This window comes from Heloderma suspectum, chromosome 5, assembly GCF_057233095.1.
Source record: "Heloderma suspectum isolate Gila_16-S chromosome 5, 16-S_ref, whole genome shotgun sequence".
Classification (NCBI taxonomy): domain Eukaryota; kingdom Metazoa; phylum Chordata; class Lepidosauria; order Squamata; family Helodermatidae; genus Heloderma; species Heloderma suspectum.
This window is the reverse complement of record NC_139462.1, coordinates 235,282,586-235,295,001: the sequence shown is the minus strand read 5'-3', so window position 1 is coordinate 235,295,001 and position 12,416 is coordinate 235,282,586. Positions and strand designations below refer to the sequence as shown.

Here is a 12,416-nt window from a genome sequence, read left to right as displayed (position 1 = left end):
TGCCTCCTCACTGCCTTCCTGGCAAGTGACCCTCCGCCTGCCTGCCTTCCGCGGTCGGAGCCTCAGGCGCGCGAGAGACTCTCCTGCCGTGGGCCAGTGGGGAGGGGGGCTGCTCCCCCCCGCGCGGTGAAGGAGCCTTTGGCGAGCAGCCGCCGCGGTGGGCCTGGCGCCAGGAGGAGGACGCAAGGGGGCCGAGCGGAGGGCGGCGGCAGGGCTACGGGGACGCCGCCAGGCGTGCTAGGGCCGGGATGCTCGCTGGCGCGCCAAATGCCTCCCTCCGGATCCCGCGGAAACCGCCGCCACGCACCGGCGGGAGGGCGCCAGACCAGCAGAGGCTGGGGCGGGACGCGGGTGGAGCCCCCTCCTTCCGCACACATTGTGCCCCGGCCCGGGGTCCTGCATGGGTTCTTCGGGAGAGGCTGGAGCAGCGGGGCCTGGAGGAGCGAAAAGCCTGACGCCGCGGGCCTGCTTCGGGGTGCGGAGAGCACGGTCTTGGCAGCTGGGGCTGGGCCGAGCCGCCCGCGAAGCCCGCCGAACTTCCTTTCGAAGACGAGGCTGACTGGGGCAGCCCCCCCCCCCCCACACGCACACACACTTTCTCCTCAGGGCTGGGATGCCCTAAGCTCCGCGGGATGGCCTCGACGGGGAGGGCTTGCAGCAGCCTGGGCATTTCTCCGCCAGGCGATGAACCCCCCTCCCAAGCGGGTCTCATGTGGGTCGGAGGTCCCGGGGTGCATCGATGAAACAGCCTGCCCTGGATGCCTGGGAACGCTGGCTGGCGGGAATAGGAATTCTCCCCCACCCTTCCCTCTCGCTCACTCGCTCACAACCGCCTCCCTCCCTCCCGGCCCGCCGCCCCAGCGCCAAGTGCAGGAGAGCGCCCTCTGGGGCGGGGGCACCGCAGCTCTCCGAGGAGGCCCCTCGAGTCGCTACTTTTCCCCAGGATGAGAGAGGCAGCTCGTAAGGGAATAATTGGGACACCCCCACCCCAGCACCCCCCACATCACGGTATGAAAGCACACGACGGGCGTCTTTGCAGCCCACCATGGGGCGTCCGTTCCTGGAGTAAAACGGGGGCGGGGAGCACAAGAGGGCAGGCTACCTTTAAAGTGGCCGTGTACTTCTGGGGAGGGGCCGTGTTACAGTAGTGACCGGGAAGTGACATCGCAGGCGCCCCTGAGGAACCCACCCGCCCAGGAGACCTTAGGAACCCACCACGACCCCCGCCCCGCCCCGCCCCGCCGTAGGAAGAGACGAGCATCGATGAGCGCCGACATTTGATTTGAGGCGGACAGGTCTGAAACAGCCATTCAGTCGCCGGGCTCTGAGTGTTGCGCATCCCAGGTCCATCCTCGGCGATGCCCAAGGAGAACCTCGTGGGTTTGCTGTCCCCGTCAGCGCGGGTGTCGGCATGGCAAGGCTGGGGGGCAGGGGACGGGGCGTGCCTTAGGCCGGCTGAGTGCGGAGCTCTTCGGGCTAATCAGTGCCCACCGGGTCCGGGCGCTTCCACGGCCCCCTCCCTGGTCTCCCGCGGGTTCCTGCCCAGGCTAACTCGAAGGGCCGTCCCTCGGAGGGTGGGTCAGTCTCTCCCCCCCAACCCCCAGCAGCTGGTCCCGCCCCGCCCGACAAAAGGCCCTTGTGCGCCCCGCCAGTAATTGGCAATCATCAATCACCAGCCATAATAGCTGATGAGGCGGGAGGGGGCGGCGCCTTCCCAGGGGCCCCCCTTGGCCGCTCCAGTGGGAACCCGCCGCTGCTCCCTGGCCCGGCCGCTGGGCGGGCGGCTCCGGGGGGAACTCAAGCGGAATTTGAGGAAGATGGATGAGCCCAGAGGCAGGCAAGGAGACTCCCCCGCCCCCGCCCCTGCCATCTCCTCCCCTTCTCTCCCTCCCAGCAGCAGACAGCGCCAGCGAAGCGCCAGGCGCGGCAGAGCGCAGCACAGCAGAGAAGAGCAGAGCCGGGCGGGCGTGGCGCGGCGCGGCGCGCTTCCCGGCGGCGGCGGCGGCGGCGGCTCCCTCGAAGAGGCGGGCGCGCACCAGGGGATCCGCGCAAACCAGGCCCGGCGCGCGGACGGACGCCGCGCCTCGGCTGGGGCGGGACCTACGGCGCTCACGGCGCCTCTCGGATTCGCGCGGAGCCTGGCGCCCAGCGGGGCCCCGGCCGGGCAGCCTGGCCAGTAGCTGTCGGGGCCCCGGGGCAGCGGCCATGCAGAGACCCAGCGGCCAAGGCGCCGCCTTCTCCATCGACTCGCTGATCGGGCACTCACCGCCGGCGCCGCGCTCCGGCCCCCTGCTCTACACCGGCTACCCGATGTTCATGCCCTACCGGCCTCTGGTGCTGCCTCATGGGCCACTGCAGACAGCCGCGGGGCTGCCGCCGCTGGCACCTCTCGCTTCCTTCGCCGGCCGCCTCACCAACTCCTTCTGCGCCAGCCTCGGCCAAGCCGTTCCGTCCATGGTGGCGCTGACCACCGCCCTGCCGAGCTTCGGGGAGCCCCCCGATGGCTTCTACCCTGCGCAGGAGCTGCCAGCCGCGGGCCGAGGCAACGCCGAGCCGCCCTGCCGCCGACGGAGCGCGGCCGAAAGCCTGGAAAGCGACGGGCTGCCCCCCGGCCGGGACAAAGGACCTCCGGAGCAGCCCCTGCACTTCTCGGAGCCCTTTCCCGGCATGGCAGGTAGGTAGCGGGGGAGGGGGAGGGGGGACGGTGCCCTGATCTCCCTCGGAGGAGGAGACCTCTCGAATCGGGAGGGACTGGCAACCGGCCCAGAAGAGAGCAAGCGGCGGCCGCGGCCGCTGGGGACTTGAGAGAACTTTTCTGCACGGACGAAAGTTTCCTTCGAAGCTGGGAGAGTGTCCAGAGGGAAGAGAAAGTGCAGAGCTGGGAGCGGGAGAAGCTCGCTACGCAGTGAAGGACCAAGAAGCAAACCCACGACCTGAGCAGGCCTTCCTCCCACCCCATGGCCAGCCCCGCGCGCGCGCACCGCCGAACGCGCACGCCCCCCGCGCACTTCGGGTCGCTTCCAGGCGGCGCGTTTGGGGGACCAGACTGAGAGTCAGAGCCCGCCCTTCCGGCCGTCGCACCTGAACTTTCGGGGAGGTGGAGGTCTGGTTCAGGGGACCCGTTGGCACCCCCCGCTGACGCCAGGAGCGGCTGGGGCTCTCCCTGCCGCCCGACCCGTCTGCTCCGGCGTGTGGCTGCCGCCGCCGTCACCCGGCTTCCCCTTTGACGTGTCCGAGTTCCGCTTCTGGTCCTGCGAAGGCGCCAAAGATGTACCCCCCCCACACGCGGAAGAAACGTGGCGAAGTTCTCAGGCTAAGCCGCAGCAGGGCCAGAGGGGCGCGGGGGGCGGAAAAGGCTCTTCCCACCGGGGCTTCCGGAGACCCGAGGCAGGATCTGGGGCCCCGGGGCAGACACGAGGCCCCGCGCCACCCGCGCCCCACAGCAGCCGCGCTCTGGGCTGTGGGAGGAGACGCAGTTTGTCCGGAGGGGATCTCTTGCTTCCCTCCCCCTGACGCTAGCCAGCCTAGGGGAAGGGCCAGCCTACGGGGAGCCTCACCCCCGCCTTCGGGCCGGCAAGCGGGGCGGGGCGGGGTGCTGTGCGACCTTCTGGCTTCCCACTCCCTTCAGCCCCAGTGCAGCTCTTCCTGGGGAGGGGGTCTTCTCCGAGAGCCTGGTGCCCGAGCTCGACCGAGGCCAGTTCACCCCCTCCAGCGGGGGCAGGGAGAGAGGAGCTGTCCGTGGTGCTGGGTGCCTCCGAGCCGGGCTGGGGAGGGAAGAGGCCCCCGCCGCGTGGGGAGAGGAGGGAAGGGGCTTTCGGGGCCCCTTCTAGCCGCGAAGGGTTCGGGGGCAGAGTGAGCACAGGCCAGGCGCCCAGACGTGCCTGGGACGGAGACGCCGCTTTCTGCTGCCCCCGGGGGCTCGTTCGGGGCGGGGGTAGTAGCTCCTCAGGCATCCACCTGGCCGGAATTTGGCTCCGCCCTCAGCATCAGAAAGCGAGTGGCGGGCAGGGGCAGGGGGTGCCTTGTCACAGCCCCCCCCCCCAGGTCCTCGACCCCGTCCGGCGGTGGCTTTCCTTAGAAGACATCCAGGATAGCCTCCGCCATGCTTCCCCCGGGAGAGAGTTTGGTACCCCGGGCCTCGGGCGGTCTGAGGAGGCCTCCCCAGACCCCCCACAACACCCCCCCCGCAGCTTCTGCTGTCGGGGCTCAACGCAGCAGCTCCTTCGGAAGGAAGGTCCCCCATCGTCATCCTCGCCCCCCGCCCATCCCGAATGCTCCCCCCCCCCGTGTCCGGCATCCTAGCAATTTAAGGGGGGGTCGGGTCCCATTCCGTCAGACTTCGCACCCCGTGGCAAGTGGTGCGAAGGCTTTGGGGATCGTCGCCAGCCGTCCCGTTTCAGCTGATGAAAGCCTTAGGGGCCCGATCCGGCGCAGAGCTAGGCCTGTCCGGAGGAGCACTGCGTCCAGGAAGCTTCGACTGCAGTCCGATGCAGAGTCCCTGGGATTTCGACGCACTGGCCTGAGGCCACTCACCTCCGAGTAGACACGCACAGGGCTTGCACGCCCGCTGCCACGGCTCTGGGGTCTTGGCGGGGGGCGGGCGCATTTTGATGGGGTGGGGTCCAGATTTAAGGGCCGTCTTGGTTTGGGTGTGCCAGCTGCCCTGGGCAGCGCAGCACCGCAGGCGCCTCTTCTCGTTAAACGCTCGGCCGACCTCACCGTAGGCTCTCGGCCGCTTCCCCGAGGGTCTCGAGAAGACGGCGCTTGCCAGGTTCCGGCGACGTGCACATTTATGCACATTTAATACATCTAAATGGGCGTTAAGCGGCAGGGGCTTGATCACCTGAAATTATTTGGTGGGCTCACGCCCGACTAAGCACTGGAGAAGCCCAGGCATGCCCCAGCATCCCCCGTCGCAGCCTGCGCGCAGCACCAGAGGCGCTCCGCCGAGGCCGCCCGCCCCCGAGGGCGCCCGCGGGTGCCCTTTCAGCCGCCTGCCGCGGCCGCTCCCGGACGCCGCCTCACCCGCGTGGCCCCTCGGCCCCTTCGGCCCCTTCGGATGGCCTCGTGCCCTTCCGCTGCAGCGCCTCGCCGCCGGCGTGCGCTACTGCCCCAGCCCAGCACCCTCGGGCAGACGCGAAGCTCCGCGGAGGCTCCGCGGCTACGCAGCCTCCTCGCGCCTGCTGCGCGGCTTCCCGGCCCTCCAACGGGAGCGACAACGGCCAAGCGCCGCCCGCCCAGGCAGGGAGCGGCGGGGGCGCGAGGAGGCCGAAGAGAGCGAGCTGCCCCCCGTCCCGCGCCGCCACCGGGGGGGGGGGGCCGGGCTGAGACGTCCCCGGGCTGCCTCCCTCGCGCCCAAGGCAGCCCCGCTCGGGCAGCCTGTGCTGCGGAGGCCCCCCCGGTGCCCGCGGAGCAAGGAGCGCCTGTGGCTCCTCGGCGACGGGGGAGGAGAGGGCGAGGTCTGGGGGCGGGCCGGCACGCAGCCAGCGCGAGCTGCCGACCTCCGCAGCCGGGGCACGAGCTGCATCGGGGGCTGGGGGCGGGTCAGCGTTGGTGCTGCAGGGCCAGTGTGCCGCCGGGAGGCGGGTGCGGCCACGGCCGCGGGGCGGAGGAAAGGCTGCTGCAGCAGTGCAGCGATGGGGGCGGTTACTGGGAAGCCGCCTGGAGGACTTTGCTGCTGGCCGCAGGCAAGGGGTCGCCTCCTGCCAGGTGTGCGGCCCAGAGCTGGAAGCCTAGATTGATTGATTGACTGATTGATTGATTGCGTTTATATCCTGCCTTTTTCCCTCTTGCCAGGCACCCAAGGCGGCTTACATGATCCTCCTCCTCTCCATTTTATCCTCACAACAACCCTGTGAGGTGGGTTGGGCCGAGAGTCTGTGATTGGCCCAAAGTCACCGGCTGAGCTTCCATGGCTGAGTGGGGACTAGAACCCGGATCTCCCGGCTCCCAGTCCAACACTCTCGCCACTACGCCGCGCTGGCTCTCAGATGCATAGGGAGCAGGGCTCACGGGGGTCTGTCCTAGACTGCCTCGAGGAAAGGCCAGAGATGAAAGATCCACGGAGCATCATTGCCTTTGCTCACTTCTGGGCTCGTGGTGGCGACGGGATTCCATGGCCAACGGCCACTGGCAGCTTAAAACTGGCTGTGCCCAGTCACTAGTGGAGGGCCCTGGGGTGGAGCTCTTAATCCCAGTGTCAGCCCCACATGCAACCTACGGCTCACCTGCTCTGCTAGCTGCGGGGCCTGACCAGCGCTGGGGCTCTTCCCTTCCCCAGGTGGGACTTGGTCTAGGGGCAGCCACTGGGATGTGCCACTGGCACCCTGGGATTCGGCTTCCTTGGCAGTAGCATGTGGAGTGGGGGGTCAGGGAGCAGCAGGGCCAGGGAGCACACTGGGGGTAGGGGGGCAGCTCCGAGCCATGACCTGGAGAGCTACCCATGGGCATATCACCTGCAAAGCCCTTTCTTGTTGAAGGCATCTCCTCCCTGCCCCAAAGGGGTCCTGTTGCAAGCATCTGGTCCCTGCCCACCTCTGAGCAGGTAGGGCTTGCCGAGCCAAGAACAGGTGAGGGGAGAGATTGTGTCTAGCTAGAACACAGAGGAGTTCACATCTGCTCACCCACCTAGGCTGGCTTTTCTGTCTGCCAGGACCCCAAAAGGGCACCTTCGTTTTGTTTTGTGTTTATGAATGGTGGATCTGCTTGGTCTGAATTTCTCGGAGTGGCTGGGCCTTTTCAAAGCCAGTCTGGATGTACCTGTGTGAAGAGCAGGGGCCCGACGCGCTTGCATGACTGTCCGTCTGTTCATCCTGCAGCCACACCGGCCCCTGGGCAGATCGGGTGAAGCTGCCCTTCTCTGAAGCAGACTAGGGGTCCCCTGGCACAGCCCTGTTGGCACTGACGAGCAACGGCCTTCCGGGGTCCCAGACGGGGCTCTCCCAGTGCTGCGTGGAGATGCTGCTGTGGGTGGAACCTGGGACCTTCTGCACGCTGCTCTGCCGTCCAGGGCGCTCAGCCTCAGAGGAGTGCACTTGTTCCGTGACCGGCCAAGGAGCAAGGCCCGGGGGAGCCCTTCCCCTTCCCCTCCTGCTACAGTTTCCCTTGGCCCGCCCTGCAGGGCTTGACGCCATGCTTTGTCGCTGGGCGTTCTCCTGGGCTGCCTGGTTGGGCGTTTCCCACACAGACAGTAGGACTGTGCCCAGGAGTGCGCCTCAGTCAGTTGGTGGGGAAGTGCATATAGCCAGGGTTCAACAGCAGCAAAGAGGGGGCGAAATGTTCATAGGGCGGAATGGACCAGTGCAAGAGTCTCTGGGCTGAAGGACATTCTGGGCCAATGCAAACAGGACCGCTTAGGAAGGGACTAAGTTCCAGGGTGGGATTCCTGGGCATATGGTACTGCTCAGGGCACGATGCGGAAGGAAGCTGGACCATGCCAGCCCTTGTGGTGCCTTCAGAGACGGGCTGCCTGTGACCAGAGGGTTGCGCTCTTGTTCATGGTGCTATGCACACCCCCTCCCCAGGCTCAGCAAGCCGGCTTAGTGGCCAGCCTGCGGATTCCCTTGTGGCCACTAGAGGCTGCCCTGCTGCAGGCAACGAGGTGGGGTCGAGCGTGTGTGTGTGTGTGTGTGTGTGTGTGTGTGTACAGGCTGTTCTGCAAGGGTAGGGCTGGCATGTTAACAGGCTGACTGACAACTGCTGCTGCCTTTCCAGTTCCAAGGCTTTCGTGACAAAGTGCAGAAGTGTTGCTGCAGTCTATGGCAAAGACCAGCCCCTTATGGAGGTGTGTGTGGTGGTCACAGGTCCTAACCCTGCCCTGCCACATCTTGAAGAGAATGGACCGTGGGTGGGATGGGCAGATACCAGCTTGGCCTTCTTGGTGGCCACCCTTGCATGAGCCAAGCTCCTTGGAATGGGAATCTGTGCAATGGAGGCTCCATGTGCAGGGGACGTCCAACCTCCTCTGGCTGTCCGTTGCTGTTGCCTTTGAGTCTGGCTGCTGGGCTTCCAGGAAGCACCTGGCTAGCCACTCTGGCCACCAAGATGCTGCATTGAATGAACCATTTGGGCCTGGTCCCAAAGGACCCTTCTTGTATTCGTGGAGAAACCTGCTTCTGTCCCTTGGGAGGTGGGCAGCCAGGACACCGAAGGAGCCATTCCCAGGAGGACTTCACGGCAGTGCAGCCCTGGGACTGTAGCAGGTACTCGGGCAGAAGCAGCCTTTGCGGACACGCTGCGCACCCGTTCCTCATAGAGCCAACCACAGCCTACTTTGCAGAATCAAGGGCCTGGCTTGGGGAGGGATGACTCAGCAGCACCTCCAAGGCCTCGTCTGAGTGACTGGGTCCACCTTGGCGGCATTCTCAGGACACAGAACTGCTCTGGGTGGGACCTGCTGAAGAGCCCCCTCCAGCCCAGAAGGGGGGGCCAATGCTGCTCACCATGCCCTGTTGAGGACCTCAGCTGGTGCTGAGCAGCACACTGGCTTTCCTCCTCAGAACCAAAGGACACAGGATGAGGGAGGGTGGTGGCTGGGTTTGCTGAAACGCAGCCATGGGGGGGGGGGTGCCAGTCTGCTCAAGAGAATCTGTGCTGGGTGGGTCGCTGCTTGCCCCGCAGGGAGGAGAGCTACAGGGTGCTCTCTCAGCAGACCGTTCTGCTTAACCTCCTCAAGTGCTCTTCTATGGGGGCCCAAGAACAGGGCGCACCAACTCAGGGGACCCCTCCTGGAGCAGCATTCCAAGGGGTTGCCCATCCTTGCCTTTTTACAAGGAGAGGTCATAGGGCCCGCCCCCTCTCCTGAATCCCCCGCAGAATGTGTGGGGCATGGCCTGGTCACTCTGTGGAAAGGGAAATGCAGTGGGGCTCTTTGCATGACGTGACAGCCCACCACGAGCTATTTAGCCCAGGGTCAGGCTGTGGAGCATGCAAGGGTGGGGTGGGGGTGCAGTCACCATTTTGAATATGCAACCCCCGCTCAAGGGGGTTGTAGTGTCAAACAGTCGGATGAGTGTGGGTTATGCAAGGGTTGAACACCGTCACACAACTCATGGCCTATTTTAGGGCTCCAAGTACAACCTGGTGCCTGTGGGTGTCACAGCTTGCTATGGGTTAAATAACCCACAACGGGCAATGCTGTGTCATCTGAACCCAGCCTTTCTGTACATGCTCACAGGCGGTCTCCCCTTAAATACTTCTTCTTCCCCTCCGGAAGTCAGAGGAATCCAGGTTTGTGGCCTGCCGCTTCTGGAGAGCCTTATCCCAGCCAGAGGCGAGCGGGTGCCGAGGGAGGAGCAGCCGCTGCTTCTGCTCCGTGCCATGGCCGAGTCTCTGGGGAATTCAGTGGTGTAGGGGAGCCAGGGCTCACAGGGAGGCAACACCAGCACATGCATGTCAGCAGCAATGCTGGATCTCTCCCCCGCCCCCTCAATTCCCTCTTCTCTCTTGGGGATGGTGTGGATCAACACAGCTGCCTGAACGTGTGGACTCTCTTGGGGGCGTGGCTGTGGAGACTGGCATGATAGTGCCTGCACTTTGGAGTTTACCTCTGGCTGCTGCTGGAGAAACGGGGCCAGCTGGTGCAGTCTTAGAGTGCGTGGCAGGCTCTCTTCAGACTCTGTGTGTTGGCTGACAGGACTCTGCACTTCCCTCTTTGGCCCAGTTTGAGGGGGTCACACTTCCCCTCCCTTTCCTTGCCCCAGACAGGTGGAGGAGGGAGGTGGTGGGCATTGGCTTAGATAATATTCTGGATGGCCTGAGATGGACAAAGCCACAGCAGACTCAGTTTGCCAGAATGGTCCTTATTCCTTGGGCAAAGCTACGTGGGTCAGATCCAGACCTAGTCATACTTTGAGTGACCTCACTTAAATTAATGGGGCTGATGTTAGTCACGGCTAACTCAAGTCCCACTGATTCTAACGAGTCTGTTCTAAGACCTGGTTCGCACAACTGCAGCATGGTTAACTAGCCATGGTGGCTTGTTAACCCTGCTGTGAGTGCCGGTCACATGCCTGCTGAATGTCCCTAATTACCCTTGCTGGCACAGCTTGCCGGGTTGTCCGAGCCTGGGCAGCATAGCTTGTCTGGGGATGGGGTAGCATCCCTACGATAACCTGACAAGAGCCCAAGGGTCATTTGAGGGTCCCATCCCCAAACAAGCCACATCGCCCAGGTTTGGACAACATGGCAAGCTGTGCTAGTGAGGGGAATTAGGCAAATCTGACTGGCACACGCAGCAGGGGAAATGAGCCACCATGGCTGATCTCCCTCACTGCGATCATGAGAACCAGCCCATAGTATGGCTAACTCTGGATCCAACCATATAGATTTGGATCTCCACATTTGGTGTTGTCTGGATGGTCCCTAAAAGAGCCTGTTCTCAGCCATCTCATGTTGCTTGTTGTCATAAAGTGGTAGTCAGAGGTGGACTTCTGAGTGAGGAGGCTGGGATCAGGACTAATGGGCAGGGACAGCCCCCCCCCCCTCGCCATTTGGCTAGACCTTTCCCAAAGGCACTGGAAGGTCCCCTACTCCTAGTCCCCTTGCTGACAAAGAGAGGGCAAGTTAGCCGCCTGCCCTTCTGGTCTTCCAGAAGGTGGGGTAGGGGGTTTGGCAGAGGGACTGGACCACGAAGTCTGTGTTTCTCTGCTGGCTAGGAGGTGCCTTAGAGCTGAAGGAGACGGAGTGCCTCCTGGCCACAACTAAGCCCAGGTGGGGTAACTTCAGTTGCATAGAGCATTTTGTTTCTTTGTGTGCATTTTATGTTTTAGTTGTTGTTACACACTTTGAGGCTTTGGAAAGGGGTGGGAGAGCCACCGTTTCAAGAATCTTGTCTATAGAACCGTGACACCCGCCATCCCGCCCCACCCCCACTCAGTAATGGAGGAGGGCATAACTCAGTGGTAGAGCCCCTGCTTTGCACGCAGAAGCCCTAGCTTCAATCCCCAGCAGCATCTCCAGGTAAGGCTCGGAAATCTCCCCCCCCCCCGCCCAGACACACACACACACACACACTCTCTCTCTCTCTCTCTCTCTCTCTCTCTGGAGAGCCGCTGCCAGTCGGCGCGTACCATGCAAAGCTAGATGAACCCAGGCAGGGCGTGACTTGGCTCCCGAACGGACCCCCCTCAGGGCTGGCTTCCAGGGGGACGTTGCCGCTGGGGCGTGGCTGTCCACCCGCCCCGCCCCACGGCCTCCCCGCCCCTCCCGCGTCCTCGGCCCTCCCCGCCCTTGCAGCCGGGCGGGCTTTGCCAGCAGCCCGGCGCTACCGCCAGGCAGAGCTCCAGGCCTCCGATCCCGGGGTCAGGAGAGGGCCGCGACTCGCTGTTCGCGCCATCACGGGGCCTTCTCGCGGCGAGGGGCGCGAGGGAGGGTCTCCTGCTGCCTCACGGGCCCAGAGCACTTGACCGGCCTGGGAAGTCTGCGCGTGGACTGGGGAGGGGCCGCCACTGCCCGCAGCAAAATGTCTCGGGCCAGCGTCACCCCACCCGTGGGGACAGGGCTGGCATGAGCATCAGCAGCAGGGCGAATGCCCCTGAGCATGTGCAGAAGTGCGCCGAGCATGTGCAGAAGCGCCGCCTTTGCCCGCCCACTTTCCTGCAGGGCCCCCTAACTTCTTCTTCTGTCTGTCTGTCTGTCTGTCTGTCCTGCCTCTGTCTGGCTCGCAGAAGGAAAGGCCTACAGCTCGGACGAGGAGAAGCTGGACGGGCGGCCGGGTGAGGCGGCGTGCAGCAGCGGGCGGGAGGAGGACGAGAGCTCGGCGGAGGCGGAGAGCGACGAGGAGCCCTTCCTGGCCGGGGCGGGCGGCGGCGGCGGATCGCTGGGGACCAAGGCCAGGGCCAAGCGGGGGCCTGGCGAGCCGGCGGGTCCTGCCGCCGCCGCCAGCGCCGCTGCCGGGGCGGCGGCGGCGTCCTCGTCGGCGGGGCCGGGCAAGAGCCGGCGGCGGCGCACGGCCTTCACGAGCGAGCAGCTGCTGGAGCTGGAGAAGGAGTTCCACTGCAAGAAGTACCTGAGCCTGACCGAGCGCTCGCAGATCGCGCACGCGCTCAAGCTCAGCGAGGTGCAGGTGAAGATCTGGTTCCAGAACCGGCGCGCCAAGTGGAAGCGCATCAAGGCCGGCAACGTCACCGGCCGCTCCGGCGAGCCCGTCCGCAACCCGAAGATCGTGGTGCCCATCCCCGTCCACGTCAACCGCTTCGCCGTGCGCAGCCAGCACCAGCAGCTGGACCAGGGCCAGCGTCCCTGAGCCCGCCGCCGCCGGGCGGACTGCGGGGGGAGCCCGGCCTGGCCGAGCCCGCGGCGCCGCCCGCCCGCCCTGTGCCCGGCGCGCTCCCCGTGTACGATAGCCCTTATTTATTCGGTGCGAAGTCTGTGCAGACGGGCGCGCCTCTCCTTCTCAAGGCGCCGGGGCGGAGGCA

At 65.2% G+C, this 12,416-nt stretch overlaps 1 protein-coding gene across 1 annotated transcript; it reads left to right on the top strand.

The window, feature by feature from the left end:
- Window positions 1-1,771: 1,771 nt before the first annotated feature.
- GBX1 (gastrulation brain homeobox 1) lies at window positions 1,772-12,416 on the top strand. The gene is made up of 2 exons (XM_084859734.1): window positions 1,772-2,674; window positions 11,667-12,416. Exons 1-2 carry the CDS (start codon window positions 1,822-1,824, stop codon window positions 12,242-12,244), a joined length of 1,431 nt encoding a protein of 476 aa, XP_084715860.1. The 5' UTR covers window positions 1,772-1,821; the 3' UTR covers window positions 12,245-12,416.